General features: G+C 55.3%; 3 protein-coding genes across 7 annotated transcripts; 2 read left to right on the forward strand and 1 right to left on the reverse strand.

Moving 5' to 3' along the window:
* Positions 1 to 156: 156 nt before the first annotated feature.
* Positions 157 to 4,085, forward strand: Gpt (glutamic--pyruvic transaminase). Of its 3 annotated transcripts, XM_087559208.1 has the most exons (12): positions 157 to 307; positions 1,326 to 1,510; positions 1,643 to 1,732; positions 1,804 to 1,912; positions 2,023 to 2,156; positions 2,328 to 2,571; positions 2,777 to 2,856; positions 2,926 to 3,062; positions 3,147 to 3,321; positions 3,428 to 3,583; positions 3,673 to 3,785; positions 3,858 to 4,085. In XM_087559208.1, exons 2-12 carry the CDS (start codon positions 1,349 to 1,351, stop codon positions 3,946 to 3,948), a joined length of 1,491 nt encoding a protein of 496 aa, XP_087415334.1. In that variant the 5' UTR covers positions 157 to 307; positions 1,326 to 1,348; the 3' UTR covers positions 3,949 to 4,085.
* Positions 4,086 to 5,968: 1,883 nt separating this feature from the next.
* Slc33a2 (solute carrier family 33 member 2) lies at positions 5,969 to 8,058 on the forward strand. Of its 2 annotated transcripts, none has more exons than XM_087558687.1 (5): positions 5,969 to 6,855; positions 7,132 to 7,279; positions 7,365 to 7,489; positions 7,560 to 7,669; positions 7,752 to 8,058. In XM_087558687.1, exons 1-5 carry the CDS (start codon positions 6,174 to 6,176, stop codon positions 7,923 to 7,925), a joined length of 1,239 nt encoding a protein of 412 aa, XP_087414813.1. In that variant the 5' UTR covers positions 5,969 to 6,173; the 3' UTR covers positions 7,926 to 8,058. The 2 variants fall into 2 exon arrangements, with proteins under 2 accessions (XP_087414813.1, NP_001020079.1); NM_001024908.1 differs by having other exon boundaries at positions 6,053 to 6,855; positions 7,353 to 7,489; positions 7,752 to 8,054.
* Positions 8,042 to 15,205, reverse strand: Recql4 (RecQ like helicase 4). 2 transcript variants are annotated; one of them, XM_087556559.1, is made up of 22 exons: positions 15,088 to 15,185; positions 14,971 to 15,004; positions 14,794 to 14,891; positions 14,464 to 14,604; positions 13,452 to 14,201; positions 13,240 to 13,366; positions 13,033 to 13,140; positions 12,831 to 12,932; positions 11,686 to 11,778; positions 11,474 to 11,610; positions 11,127 to 11,210; positions 10,869 to 11,057; positions 10,610 to 10,789; positions 10,398 to 10,539; positions 10,054 to 10,316; positions 9,665 to 9,911; positions 9,458 to 9,587; positions 9,207 to 9,376; positions 8,953 to 9,133; positions 8,719 to 8,872; positions 8,432 to 8,540; positions 8,042 to 8,343 (listed from the first exon to the last, which is right to left on the reverse strand). In XM_087556559.1, the coding sequence occupies exons 1-22, from the start codon at positions 15,169 to 15,171 to the stop codon at positions 8,219 to 8,221; spliced, it is 3,648 nt and encodes a 1,215-aa protein (XP_087412685.1). In that variant the 5' UTR covers positions 15,172 to 15,185; the 3' UTR covers positions 8,042 to 8,218.
* Positions 15,206 to 15,232: the final 27 nt, after the last annotated feature.

A 15,232-nucleotide genomic window follows, 5' to 3' on the forward strand; every position in this document is an offset into this window, starting at 1 on the left:
GTCAGCCTGGTGTCCATCCCCAGGGCCTGTCCTTCTTCTAGCACCTGTGGTTGGATGGTTAGTGTCCTTGGAAGGGCTTGGGGGAGGGTTGGTGGCGACCGCTGGTTAAATTTAGAGTAGGGCTGTGCTGCTGCTGCCTGAGGTCCACCTGCTACCACTGCCGTTTGGGTCCTGCTGGTAAGAGGCAGGCAGTGGCAGGTCCTGCCAGGGCCAGGCCTATCTTAATCTGTGCTGTGTGTGTCCTGAGGGCCAGAGAAAGGCCACTGAGCTGAGAGGCTACTGTGGCATCAGAGCCAAGATATCAGAGGTGAGTGTGTCCCCACTCCAGGACCTCCTGTGGTATTTCTTCGAGCCTCCAGGGACAGAGGGATCAAGGCTCACCTCATGCCTTCCTAGCTGCCTGCTACCCAGCTTAGAAGTCAGTCTCCCCAGCCCTCAGTCTGAGCCATAGATAGGTCAAAGGGCTTAGATGACCAGGGCTGAGCGTGTCTATAAGCTTCCTACAAGGCCAGTAGGCGTGGGGCACTGTGGGCCTATCAGAGCTCACTTCCTGCTCTCTCCACCAATTAGGAGCAGCAGGGTAGGGACTTAGTTACCCTTGGCCTGGGCTGTGGACCTAAGGGCACCCTCTCAGGCTGATGTGTATTGAAAGGGCATAAGGGCAGTCCAGGGTGAGGTGTGTCCAGAACTAGCTGTCCCCTCTCCAGTCTCTTCCCCTCCCCCTAAACCCTTGCAGTGGCTCTTCAGGGACCAAGGTCCAACCATAGCACTCCAGCAGTCCCCATGGAACCCAGAGACTGAACCTCTTTCTCCCTTCCCCCAGTGCTCCCCAGATTCCTAAGGCCTGGCTTAGTTACCTAGGAGACAAGTCCACTTGCTTAAGGAAAGATGGGGTGTGTATCAGGTCGGAGAGGGCTAGGCCTTAGCTGGGCCTTGCTAGGATAAATCTCCAGTAGTCCCTGGTCCTGCTCTTAGCAGTCCCAGACACTGAACGCTCTCTTCTAGTTTCCAGTGTGTCAGATGTTGAACCATCCGTCTGTCCCTACTCCCCAAGTGGGTCTCCTGCTACCTCGTGGGGACACTAGGCGGCACTGGGCCTCGCCCCAAGCCCCGCCTGCTGCCTTACCAACTCCCTCTGGCTCCCTGGGGCAGATCTGTGCCCAGACTGGTGGGGCGGGGCCCTGGGTGCTCCAGTTCCTTCAGGCTTTTCTGCCCCTTTCAGTAGGGCCAAAAGGCTGCAGTGTGAAGGGTGTTGTCTTACCTCTCGCAGACTTTCCCATTCCCAGCCCTGATTTCCCCACTGGACCCTTCTCCTTCTGAACCAGCATCCTGCCTGGTTTGAGCAGTCATGGCCTCACGGGTGAATGATCAAAGCCAGGCTTCAAGGAATGGGCTGAAGGGAAAGGTGCTAACTCTGGACACTATGAACCCATGTGTGCGGAGGGTGGAGTATGCAGTTCGAGGACCCATTGTGCAGCGTGCCTTGGAGCTGGAGCAGGAGCTGCGTCAGGTATTCCTTGGGCCACTTACTGCTCTTCTCCTAAACTTGGGTTGCTGAGGTCGTCCCCAGCCTGGTGGAATGTGGGACAAAGGCAGTGGGGTGGTTGTGTCCAGTCTCACTGCCTGCTTTTTTTTTTTCCAGGGTGTGAAGAAGCCGTTTACTGAGGTCATCCGTGCCAACATTGGGGATGCACAAGCCATGGGGCAGAGACCCATCACCTTCTTCCGCCAGGTTAGGCTGCTGTAGTCTGTGGTTATTCCCCGTCCCCCAACTGCCCTGGACTCAGTACTTGGTTCTTCCAGGTCCTGGCCCTCTGTGTCTACCCCAATCTTCTGAGCAGTCCTGACTTCCCAGAGGATGCCAAGAGAAGGGCAGAACGCATCTTGCAGGCCTGCGGGGGCCACAGCCTGGGTGAGTGCCAGCTGTAGGCGGAGTATAAGCCTTAAGGAGGGGCAGAGAGGGTTGAGCCCCTTGGGAAGGTTATAGGACTTGCCCCACCTCACTGGCTTGTCCCTTTAAAGGTGCCTATAGCATTAGCTCTGGAATCCAGCCGATCCGGGAGGATGTGGCGCAATACATTGAGAGAAGAGACGGAGGCATCCCCGCAGACCCGAACAACATATTTCTATCCACAGGGGCCAGCGATGCCATCGTGGTAGGGAAGGCCAGGCCAGGCCAGAGTAGCCCTATGTGTGAGGCTTGATGGGGCTGAGTCTGGTGCAGCAGCGTCAGCAATGGGCGGCGGTGGGGGCGGGGTGGGGCGTGCAACCCTGGTTGCGCTAACGCTCTGCTCCCTATCTCGCTCTGCTCCCTATCTCGCCCACAGACAATGCTCAAGCTGCTGGTATCTGGCGAGGGCCGTGCACGAACAGGTGTACTCATTCCCATTCCTCAGTACCCACTGTACTCAGCCGCGCTGGCTGAACTGGACGCCGTGCAAGTGGACTACTACCTGGACGAAGAGCGCGCCTGGGCTCTGGACATCGCAGAGCTGCGGCGCGCTCTGTGCCAGGCACGTGACCGTTGCTGCCCTCGAGTACTGTGCGTCATCAACCCCGGCAACCCCACTGGTAAACCTACGTGCTCCGCCCCATGTTGTTTCACTCTTCCCTGCAAGCGCCGCCTCATTGTGCTCCTGCCTGCCTGCCCCGCCTCTTCCTCCAGAACCTGCCCTTGCTTTCCTACCCCAGGTGCTCCTGGGCTGAGCACAGTTGAGCTTGGCTCTCTGTTGCCCATGGCTGACCTTCCATTCAGTGTTGCACCTCCACATTCCAGGGCAGGTGCAGACCCGTGAGTGCATCGAGGCCGTAATCCGCTTTGCTTTCAAAGAAGGACTCTTCTTGATGGCTGATGAGGTATGCACAGGTGCACACAGAACGGTGAGCAGCAGCTCAGCAGCCTGAATGACACTGCCGCCCCTACAGGTATACCAGGACAACGTGTATGCCGAGGGCTCTCAGTTCCATTCATTCAAGAAGGTGCTCATGGAGATGGGGCCACCGTATTCCACGCAGCAGGAGCTTGCTTCTTTCCACTCAGTCTCTAAGGGCTACATGGGCGAGTGCGTACAGGCTCAGGTGGTGGGGAAGGTGGGAAGGGTAGCGGACTTCTCCCAGACCAGCCTCGACTCACGCTCTCCGGGCAGGTGCGGGTTTCGTGGTGGCTATGTGGAGGTGGTAAACATGGATGCTGAGGTGCAGAAACAGATGGGGAAGCTGATGAGTGTGCGGCTGTGTCCACCAGTGCCAGGCCAGGCCTTGATGGACATGGTGGTCAGTCCGCCAACACCCTCCGAGCCGTCCTTCAAGCAGTTTCAAGCAGTGAGCAGACCAGACCAGGCCAAAGATATCTGGTGATCCAGCTTTGGGTGGGTCTATAGAGGGACAGATTGAAACCCTCTTCCATAATTACTTCCCGTGACTGCAGGAGAGACAGGAGGTGCTGGCTGAACTGGCAGCCAAGGCTAAGCTCACGGAGCAGGTCTTCAATGAGGCTCCCGGGATCCGCTGCAACCCAGTGCAGGGCGCCATGTATTCCTTCCCTCAAGTGCAGCTGCCCTTGAAAGCGGTGCAGCGTGCTCAGGTGGGGAGCACAGTGCCTTGTGGGGGCTGAGCAGGGTGTGGGCCTGCTTGGGTGCCAGGCTGTGACCTGACCCCCCTCCTGACCCTCAGGAACTGGGCCTGGCCCCTGACATGTTCTTCTGCCTGTGCCTCCTGGAAGAGACTGGCATCTGCGTTGTGCCCGGGAGTGGCTTTGGGCAGCAGGAGGGCACCTATCATTTCCGGTGAGACCTTGTTCTGTGTTGACCCTGCCACAAATGGGCCTGTGGTCCACGCTGACCATTTGTCCTTTTCAGGATGACCATTCTGCCCCCCATGGAGAAACTGCGGCTGCTGCTGGAAAAACTCAGTCACTTCCATGCCAAGTTCACCCATGAGTACTCCTGAAGCCACTGCTAGGGCCACACTGGACAGTCTCTGACGCAACAAACCGAGGGTCCTTAGGAACCCTCAGTATTTCTGATTTTGTCTAGGGTCTCGGTAACTGTCCCTGCGGGTCCCTAATAAATCTGATGTCAGCCTGATTTGAAGTGGCTGCCTGGGTGACCCCAGCTTTTCACTTACCTGATTGGCTTTGTGTAGACACACAGACTCCACTTAAGGGACACTGGAAACGGCATTTAGAGGAGTTATTAAGGATGGCTCCCAGGAAAGGGCCCTCCGTTATCAGTCATCCACTTGGCTTGAGACAGGTGCATCTGTGTGCTGGGTCTTCGCTACGGTCTCAAGTGTGGGGAACGTGATGACCAGTTAAATAAAATCAACCAACATACTATACCAGTAAAGAGGGTGATGGCAGATGTGCTCCACGTCTGCCTTTTAGGGCCACTCCAGAACCACTTGGGAGGGGAGGAGGTTTCAGGGAATTCCAAGGGGAAGAGACCTTAGAGGCTGCATCAGAGACAGTAACCTTTCTTTGGGACACAGCAATGTATCTGGAGTTCTGGCACTTCTTGTGCCAACCGCAGGATGGAGTTGTTAAGCTCTTACAACAAGTTAGGACCGACAGAAAGGGCTTGGGTGGCACCCACCTCGGGCAGAGTAGAGCAGGGGAGATCCTTTTCAAAGCATGTATAGGAACCTTTGGGGCAGATGGGTGCTAATGGAAGGACACATACATCCTGGAGTTGGAGGCTCAGGAAGAGACGAGCCCTGTGCACAGTAGATACTGCTGGGATCCACTTGTTTGATCTGCAGTGTCCCTCTGAGGTAGGCAAAGCAGTCCTCCCTCTCCTAAGTTTTGTGGTACTAGGGGTTGAATTTAAGATCACTGAACTATATCCTGCCTGCCACCCCTTTTCAGTTTTAAGAAGTGGTCTTGCTATGGTACCCAGGTCAACCTTAAACTCATGTTCTTCTTGCCTCAGCCCAAATAGCTAAAATGATAGGGGTTTACAACCATGCCCCAAGTAGAAGCCATTTTATAGATATGAACACTTGGATCCTGAGAATATCTGGAAGTGACAGGACATTCCCTCAATGGGAGCAAGGCAGTGCGGGGTGCTAGGGCTTGGACACTGTCCAAACACAAAAGCAGTGCCAACCAGTTGTCTACTATGGAGTCAGTTCTTAACCCAAGGTCTCACTCAACAAACAGTCTTACTGTGGACTTGGGAGGGCACAACTCTGAGAAGGGGAGGCTGGGCATGACCCTTCCCTGCAGAACCAGAGCCACATGCTCTGGACGGATTACCCTCACTGAATACTTGGAAGGAAGGGGGTCATGGGCAATAGCTGACTGGGTCCTGCCCTTTCCCACAAAACGCCTCCTTCTGTGGTCACTGACCTGGCAGGTGGGGAAGGGCAGCTCTGAAGCCACAGTCTCAGCACGGTATATGAGGAGCAGTGCTAGATGCATTGTGGAGCAAAGTATTGCCTCCTCTGTGAGCTGAGTATTAGAAAAGCTTCGGAAATTGCGCATGGTGGCGCATGCCTTTAATCCCAGCACTTGGGAGACAGAGGCAGGAAGAGTTTGAGGTCAGCCTGGTCTACATAGTAAATTCCGGAACAGCCAGAGCTACAAAGAGACCCTCTCCAAACTCCCTACTCTTCCACCCCCACACCCCCACACCCAAGAAAAAACTTAAAAAGAAATGCTTCTTCTGTACCGAATCTGGTAACCATTGAGCAGACAGGAAGATATCTTTGAGACCAGCCTGTTACCTCAGCTTCCTTCCCAGCCACTCACACCCGCCTGCTGGGAATGTGAGCAGCAGGCTGTCATGCCCAGGTTTGGCACCAGGGGCGCCAGAGCAGATGTTCTGGGTCTGTGTAGGTATCTGTAACCAGCTTGACATTTGGCGTTCTGGTTTTAGGCCAATTGAGGATTAATAGGGAGTTGGCTCCACCCTCAGCCCAGGTTGCCCCGCCTCTCCCACGGCCTGACCCTTGCGCAAAGCATGCTGGTAGTTATGGGCTGCGCAAGTCTGCAGGCCCACCACGCGATAGGACCCGTCTGTTGCTCTGCATTTTTCTCCCAGCTTCGGTACTTCCGGGGTATCTGGGCCCCAGTGTGCGTGTCGGGATTCCAGCCTGATTGTCCCCGGCCCTATGTAGGAGGACCAGATCCTGACCTTTCATCCTGAGCCATCTGATTCTACCACGAGCTGACCATGCATGGGAAGTTGCTGCCGCTGGCCGGCCTCTATCTTGTGCAGGGTCTGCCCTATGGACTGCAGTCCAGTTTGCTTCCCATTTTACTGCGGGCCCGTGGCCTCTCTCTAACGCGCGTGGGTCTGACCAAGGGATTGTATGCTCCCTGGCTGTTAAAGCTGGCGTGGGCACCGCTGGTGGACAGGCGGGGCACCCCGCGGGTCTGGTTAACATTCAGCACAGTGTGCCTGGGCCTCGTGTGTGGACTGCTGGCTGTGTTGCCTCCTCCGCAAGCTGGCCAGACAGGGCTACCTACCACCGTGATGGGGCTGCTACTGCTGCTGAATCTGGGTGCAGCAGTGCAGGATGTGGCTCTGGACACACTCGCTGTGCAACTCCTAGAGCCAAAGGAGTTGGGACCCGGGAACACTGTACAGGTGGTAGCTTACAAGCTGGGATCAGCACTGGCTGGGGGTGGACTGTTGGTCTTCTTCCCCACCCTCTCTTGGCCACTGCTCTTCTTGCTTCTAACTGCCACCTACTGGCTGGCTGCTGCCTTAGCCTGGGCTGCACCAGCATTGGGCCGGCTGTCAAGGCCTCAGGTCTCAGAGCATACACCCCACACCTCCTATCTTCTACAAGATTTGCTGGCTGTGCCTGGGACCCTCTGGACAGCAGGCTTTGTGCTCACCTACAAGATGGGTGAGTGAGGCATGGAGTTAGGTAACATCAAGCCTGGAGTCCTAACTCCAAGTTAGGACTTGGAGAAACCCACATAAGGGACTGCCCTATTCTGGAGGATCAGTGCAGAGTTCTGCAGCTCAGTTTTAACTACCCTCAGCTCCAGCCAGTGCCCAGTCCCTTCTCTTTTAACATCTGGGGCCCATGAAAATGAAGGGGACCAGGGGCCAGACTGGTTGGAGTACTGAGGCTCCTGGAAGAAAGAATGGGGCCATCCTTGCTTATGGTCTCCTGTAGGTGAGCAGGGTGCTGGCAGCCTGTTTCCACTTCTCCTGCTGGACCATGGTGCTTCTGCCTCAGACTTGGGGCTGTGGAGTGGCTTGGGTGCTGCGACCTGCTCCATTGCTGGCTCCTCCTTGGGTGGGGCTCTACTGGCCAGGCACTGGTAAGCACTCCCCAACCCTAGCCTGACCCTAACTCACCCATGTCCCTGGTAATCTCACCATAACATCTCTCAGTTCCCATCCCAGGCAGCCACTGAAGCTGTTGAGGTCAGTGCTGCAGCTTCGACTTGGGGGTTTGGCCTGCCAGACCGCTCTGCTCCTCCACCTCAACACCCCAGGGGCCAGTCTGGACCCTGGCACAGTCATGAGAGGTAAGCGGTGGCCTTGAAGACACTGGGAGGGGGCAGGAACCTGGGATCCCATTTACTTTTGTCCTTCCAGGAGCAGCTTTGCTGAGCCTATGTCTACAACAATTTCTGGGGGGTGTGGTCACTACTGCCACATTCACTGTGATGATGCACTGTAGCCAGCTGGCACCCAGAGCCCTGCAGGTAAGAGGGCAGGGTTGGGGTGCCCAGGGAGTACAGGGGTAGGGGTCACTAGGCCGTCCCTGATCGGCATTACCATTCTCAGGCCACACATTATAGCTTCCTGGCCACGCTAGAACTGCTGGGCAAGCTGCTCCCAGGCACCCTGGCTGGAGTGCTGGCTGATGGCCTGGGCCCCCGTCTCTGCTTCGCTGCCTTCCTTGTACTCTCAGCCCTGCCCGTTCTGGATCTCCGCCTGGCACCCAGTAACCTGACCTGAGCTGGACCTCAGGGTTGTGTGTAAAGCCAGTGAAGCTCTGGATGGCCTGGACGGCCAGGACACAGAAACGCAGCTATCCGCAAACCGAGGGCTGTGTTCCCAGAAAGCACATAAAGTTACTGAAGGCTCTTTATCTGTATTTTGGATCTTCTTATCCCCTTCCTGCAGCCAGAAGGTTCTGCCTAACAGTCAGTGATGGCCACATCATTGCCTTGGTGAGCCTGACAGCCTCTGTGGAGTGGCAGTCTGGCTTGCCCCATGCCCCCTCATGTAGCCCCTCCCATGTTTGGTGGTCATCGGCCTCTGAGCAGGAGCTCCTCTGTGGCTAGGTGCATGAGGGCGTGGAAGTCCAGGTGTAGGTACTTTCTCCAGAAGCGCCGGTCCTGCCCAAACACCTGGGCTGGGTAGCATGGACTTGCTAGGGTGGAGCAGAAACACAGGCCTGAGGACTCAGCTGGCTCTAATGCCCATCCCCTGCTGACATCAGGCAACCCTGCAGCCCTCACCAATTCCATGGAAGATGCGGGCCACAGCCCTTCCTGAAAACTTTTCTTCTGGCCTCAGGGACAGGAGCTGGTGGACATCGCGGCGAACTTGGTCCTCCCAATCCTGAAGCTGTGAGAGGATAGCATGTGACCTCACCTGAGCCTCCACAGCATGTTACATAAAATCACACCCCGAGCAGCCAAGGAAACCTTGAGCCAAGCAGGGGCTGGACTGTGGGGTCAGCGTTATATGGGGACACATCACTGTCCCTGGCTTTAGGAATTATCCTCAGAGGTGTGGCACTTACCTGGGTCTGCCCAGGTTTTGGATCCTGAGTATCCTTCATAGTTTCTTCCTCTTCCTCCTCCTCCTCAAAGTAGTAGCTGACCAGGGTCTTCACCCGATTGCTGTGCCCCTCGTCAGACTGCTCTAAACAGGGTCCACAACTGGGAAATGCTACACTGTGTACAAGACAGACCTGTCAAGAGTTGCCCATGGGGTCAGAACGGGTATACCTACCCATTGCCTACCTCCTTCTCACCTTTGAAAGGCCTTGGACATTTGGTGTAGGTGGGCCAGGGCCTTGTGTTCACGAGCCTGCACACGGCTGTACAGAAAGTCACAGATCTGGTCCTTCTCCTCATCTGTCAGGTCCCCACGACTGTGCAGGTGAAAGGCCAACTCACTGAACTCCACAAGCACTCCTGTGCCCTGTGGTGCACCTGTCGGCAAGTGTGTCAGTCGGAAGGGAACAGCTGGCTAGCACAACCCAGGCCAGGGTAGTGGTGGGCATACCTTTCTTTGGCTCTGGGTCCCACTTCAGCTGGTGGAGAGCCTGCCGTACAGAGGCCAACTCCCAGCCCATGGAGTCTGCCAGTTCCACCACATCAAACTCTAAGGCGCTGCTACCCTGACTTGTGTCTTTAGGTGGCCACTTGGCCCAGCATGCAGCCAAAGGGGGACACCTGTGCCCAAGGAACAAAGGAGTATGTGGTCAGCAGCCCTGATTCTTTATCTTTCTCCTCCCTGAGGTGAGATATGCTCACCTGTGGACCAGAGCTTGCAGCTGGGCACTGCCCCCAGGGCAACGCAGATGGCAGTGGGCATAGGTGTATGGCAGCAGCTCCAACCAGTGCCGAGGGTGTAGTTCCAAATAGCACAGCAAAGTCTCAATGGCTAGAGGCAGAGAAAGGCTCAGGAGGTGTGGCAGCAGCAGCCTCTCCCTGTAACCCCTGTCACGCATGGCTCCTTACCCTCCTCTTTCATGTCCAGAGCCAGTACTGTAGACTGCACTGGGAGTGCCCGCTTATGGCCCCGGCAGGCTAGTCCCAGTACAGGGTATGTTTGTTGGCCACTGTGCTCTTTGACTTCCTCAAGTGGGGACATAGGCCTCTGGGCGCATGAGCAGGCTGGGAACACACGCTGTACCAGCTTCTTCACAGCCAGGAAGTCAGTGCTATCAGCATGGACATGTCTGCTCAGTTCCCAGAGGTCTTCACCCTGCATTGGGACAGCACACAGCTATCGCACTTGTGCCCAGAGTGGCAGCTGACAGGAAAACAAGATAGCAGCTGGGGCTGAAGTGACTGAGGAATAATGTAACCCTGGGTCTCCCTTAGTCTGGGGAGATGGGGTTGCCAACCTGAGGATGCAGGAACAGGTGGCAATGGGCAGGCTTCCCATCACGTCCTGCACGGCCAATAGCTTGCACGTAGCTCTCGAAGCTTGGAGGCAGTCCCAGGTGTAGCACAGCCCGAACATCTGGACGGTCCAGTCCCATCCCAAATGCCACTGTGGCCACTACCATGCGCAGGTGGCCCTGCATGAAGGCCTGTTGTACTCGTTTCCGTTCCTGGCTACACATGCCAGCATGGTATGCTTCCGCTAAAGTCTCAGGGCCACGGCCTGTAAAACCAATGATTGATGAGATCATAGCCAGCACGCAGAGGAAAGGGTTCCTAGGGGCCGAACCCTGCGTGTGCCTACCTCTTGGCTTTGAATCTCTCACTGTGGACAGGCAGGTCCGGAGGAGGGCAGCCACCCGCTCTGTGTCCTTTCGTCGAGCACAGTAAATGATAATCGAATCCAGGGTACGGAAGCGGTCACCTTGTAGCAGTGTCACCAGAGCCTGGCAATAGGGAATGATTAACATGACAGCTATGGGCTTCTAACAGGGTCCCTGGTATGTACACACATACCTGGTCTGAGTCTCGATCCATGGACACGGAGAGGTGCAGATTGGCAGGGATGCTGGCTGACCCACTGACCTCAAGCTCTTCAGCTATGCCCAGGTGCTGGGCCACATCACGAGCAGTGCTTCGTGTGGCTGTGGCTGTGAGACCCAAAAAGCAGCGCACACCCATATGCTCCCGAAGTACCTGAACCAGGGATAGTGTTCAGTCACTTAGCCCACCTGGGTCCAAGTCCACCTCCACCCTGACCCAGACGGAAGCTCACTTTACAAACACGTAAGTAGCAGGGCCGGAAGTTATGTGACCACTGAGAGAGGCAGTGGACCTCATCAATGCAGGCAAAGGCGACTGGAGGCAGCTGAGCGGCCGGGGGGAGGTTGGCAGGACCCTTAGCCCCGCATCCCACCAAGGCCTCTGGGGACACAATCAGCACATGCACCTGGGCTGCCCGTACCTGCAGGGAAGAAAGAATGAGGGACTGTGTAGATGGATGCCCACCCCCCCATCCATGGGCCATCCTGACCTTCTTCAAGACAGATTCTCGTTGTTTCTTGGTCATTCCTGAGTGGAGGCAGGCCGCCTTCAGACATGAAGGCAGATCAGACACCTGGAGAGACAATGCTGTCACAGCTCAGTAAAGCTACTTTCTTCCCCTGAATGCTCTCAGATACTTAGCCCTCTTGAAACAAATGCGTCTGACACTGGGCCCTGGAGAAGCGGAGGTAAGGGACCAGATGGAGAACAGTGGGCATTAGGCTGTGTCACCCTCAGAAAGAGGTCAACTGGTGTGTTTCAGGAACAAGAAGCACCTAAGGGTCCCAGGGCTGTCAGTTTTCAGAGTTTCCCGCTACTGAGAGCTCGTCCACATACCTGGTCATCCATGAGTGACAGGAGAGGAGAGACGACCAGTGTGAGACAGGGGCTTCGCTTGGCATAGAGCAGTGCAGGAAGCTGGTAGCACAGAGACTTGCCAGCACCCGTGGGCAACACTAACAGTGTGGAGATGCCTGAATAGCACAAGAGGCAGTTATGAGGCTCAACTGGTTAGACAAACTGTACAGTTCCTAGGCAGCCACACCTACCAGAAAGAATCCTCATGACAGCACGCTCTTGCCCAGGGCGGAAGGTGTGGTGCCCTAGCTGCTCCAGGACTTGGAATACCTCAGCAGGGGTGTCTGTGGACACAAGTTACAGTGATTTGACTGAGAATAAACCCACAGGCTCAAGTCTGCATACTCAGTCCCCACTTGGCAAACTGTTTGGGAAGGGTTAGGAGGTGTGTCCTTGATAGAGGAAGTGTGTCACTGGGAATGGGCTTTGAGGTTTCAAAAGCCCAGGCCAAGTCCAGTGTCTCTGTGCCTGCTGCCTGTGGATCAGGATGAAAAGGTCTCAGCTCCTTCTCCAGCACCAAGCCTGCCTTTCTACTTCCCACAATGATGATAATGGGTTTAGCTACTGAAATGGTAAGCAGGCTCCCAACCCATTGAGTCTGCCAGTTCCACCAGTTCCAGTTCCAATGCCCCCCCACCCCCCAGAGCTGGGGACCGAACCCAGGGCCTTGCGCTTCCCAGGCAAGCGCTCTACCGCTGAGCTAAATCCCCAGCCCCTCCAATGCTTTTTTAATAAGAGTTGCTGTGGTTGCCAGGGGAGTGGTGGCTCACACCTTTAAACCCTGCACTTGGGGGTTGGGGGGCAGAAACAGGCAGATCTCTAAGAGTGTGAAGCCAGCCTGGTCTATAAAGTAAATTCTGGGTAGCCAGGGCTACAACAGAGAAACCCTGTCTCAAAAACCCAACAATCAAAAAGTTGTCTTGGTAATGATGTCTCTTCACAGCAACTGGACACTAACTACAATGTCTTTTTTTTTTTTTTATTATATATAAGTACACTGTAGCTGTCTTCAGACACACCAGAAGAGGGCATCAGATCTCATTACAGATGGTCGTGAGCCACCATGTGGTTGCTGGGATTTGAACTCAGGACCTCAGGAAGAGTAGTCGGTGCTCTTAACCACTGAGCCATCTCTCCAGCCCTACAATGTCTTGATAAGGAGTCTGCTCTTCCAGAGGTCCTGAGTTCAGTTCCCAGCAACCACATGGTGGCTCACAACCATCTGTAATGAGATCTGATGCCCTCTTCTGCTGTGTCGGAAGACAGTTACAGTGTACTTATATATAATAGATACATCTTTAAAAAAAAAACGTCTGGACCATTAAGTCTCACTCACCTGCTACCTGTCCCAAGGGCCCTGGTGGGTAGAGGGGTAACACTGGCGTGGGGCAATGAGGCACCGGTAGCACTGGTCCAGCAGGTTCAGTTTCCTCACCTGCTAAGATAGGCAAGAGAGGGTGATATGGGAACACCAGAATAGACAGAGACCATCCTGGCATAATGGCCACAGGTCACATCACACATCCCCCCTGACTCACCAGAGTGGTTACAGGAAGTGGTGCCAGTCTTCTGTGCTACTTCCCCCAACGTGGAAATGGGATGTTTGTCATTCCTGTCACCTTTTGGCTGGATGGTCAGGGTGGAGCCTGGACCAGGGTTAAGAGCTGCTGGAGCCTTTCGTTTGTGTACGTGATTCCCTAGCACCCACGGGGGTTAAATGATCCAATACTAAGGCAGAGGCTTACCTGGTTGGGAACACTGGGATGCCCAGTGACCAAACTGCCCACACCGGAAACAAGTGTCCTTGACTGTGGCCCTGGGTCCACTTTTCCCAAACCACTCTTGTTTCTTCTTCCACTTTTGCTTCCATACCTGGAGAAGGGCCACAAATGGAAGAACCAATTAGGAGTGGATGGGAGGAGAGAAGGGCTGGCCTGTTCCTTTCGGCATATCTCACCTGCTTTCGGAGAAGCCTGCCCCGACTGGCCCCAACTCGTACAAAGCATTTGGTTTTCATGTTAAGTCGAACATAGTTCCCTCTGTCTAGGGAAGCTGGCCGAGGGGACATGGGGAGGTGGGCCGCACTCTTAGCATTCTCTGTCCTGGCCTGGTTTGAAGAGCAGCGGTGCTGAGGGACAGTCACTTGTGTGGGTTCTCCTGGAGGGCCTTGCCCATGTGCTGTAGCCCCAGCTCCCTCAGACAGGGGTCCTGCTTGGCTGCTGGGCTGGGCTTGTGCAAAGTCCTCCCCCTTCTCATTCCGTTTCCGCTTCCTGTCTTTACTGTTGCTGGATTTGGGGATCTGTGACAAAACTTGGGCTGGCTGTTGGGCTAGGGCCTGTGGGCTCTGTGAAGATACTTCTGAAAGGATGTCAGGACTAATGACATTCACCTTGCCTGACATCTGAGGTTGTGACTCCTTTGCACTCAGGTCAAGCCCACAAGCACCTGGAACCTCTAGAGGATCTGAAACTCTGTTTTGACACCTCTCTAACCAACCAGGGTCTAGGGAACTCAACCTCAGGCTCAGGGATGACTGGAGCTTCTGGAGTTGGCCTTGCCTTGGCTGGGGCACAGGAACCTGGGGAAGAGCATCATTAGCTTGTTCTGGACAGGGGGATTCAGTCCTTGGGCCTGGTGGCCTTGATGTGGGCACTATGGACAAGGATCTCTTCTGATGCTGGAGTTTTCGACTCAGGGTTGGCCCGCCCTATGTTAGGGAAGACAGAACAGTAAGTAGGAATTCAGGACCTGGGTTACTGCAGTCTGGGACAGACAATAAGCTGAGAGTGGAGATGCCTGGGCACCGTTAGGAGCCTAGCCCCAATTATTACAGTTGCCTCTGTGTGTGTATGTGCGTGCGTGCGTGCGTGCGTGCGCGCGCGTACCCGATATAAGGGTGGACATAGAAGGGCCCTTGACAAACCACCCAAGGGCCAAAGGCAGTTTCTAGATTCACCTCCATGTCTTACCTGTAGTGTGTTTTTAAGATTGGCTTTGAGCCTCTTCCCATAGTCTTGTATAGAACTCAGTGGGCTCTGCTTTGGAATAGACTGTGTGTTCTGGGTTGCAGCTCGGTTCAGGTGGGAACCCCAGCAGCTTGGCTCCTGTTCCTGCAGTATATAGTAGCAACCTAGACCAGTTTAAAAGATGGTATGGGCACAGAAGTGCCTCTAAAACCTCCCCTAAGGGCCTGGCCACCCAACTTTTCTGCTCCTTGGACGCATGGCTGCAAATACTCTTGGTTCCTGCCATTTTACCAGAGAACACTGACCGCGAGAATGGGAGGGATTAAGTGATACCTCCTCAGCTGCCTTGGCAAGTGATTGCTTTTGGACGCGGTGTCCGTCGTCGGCCTGACTCACTGCCTGCTTTAGGTTACGGTACTCACGGTAGAGCGCTGGGAAGGCAGAAGTCGGTGGTCAGGGGCACACCCACTAACATTCGCCCTGTCCCTGGTCCACCAGCCCAACGCTCACCGCGGGTCTCCTCGGGTGCCGCCTCCACATCCTCCTAGGAGAGAAGAAGCTCGTCAGTCACAGGTTGTTCCTGAGTCCTCACTAGCCGCCCTTGTCTGGACCCTAACTCCACCTCACCTTTGCTGGCCGTCGCCCGTGCAGCCGTACAAAAGCGCGTTCCCAATCCTGCAGCCACGCGCGAACGGTCGCAAGCCGCTCCATGGCAGCCCGGGCTTGAGTTTAAGGAATATCCCGCGGTCCTAACGTCCTGTTCTTAGCCAAT

The sequence above is a fragment of the Rattus norvegicus genome, chromosome 7 (genome assembly GCF_021556685.1).
Source record: "Rattus norvegicus strain SHRSP/BbbUtx chromosome 7, alternate assembly SHRSP_T2T, whole genome shotgun sequence".
Lineage (NCBI taxonomy): Eukaryota > Metazoa > Chordata > Mammalia > Rodentia > Muridae > Rattus > Rattus norvegicus.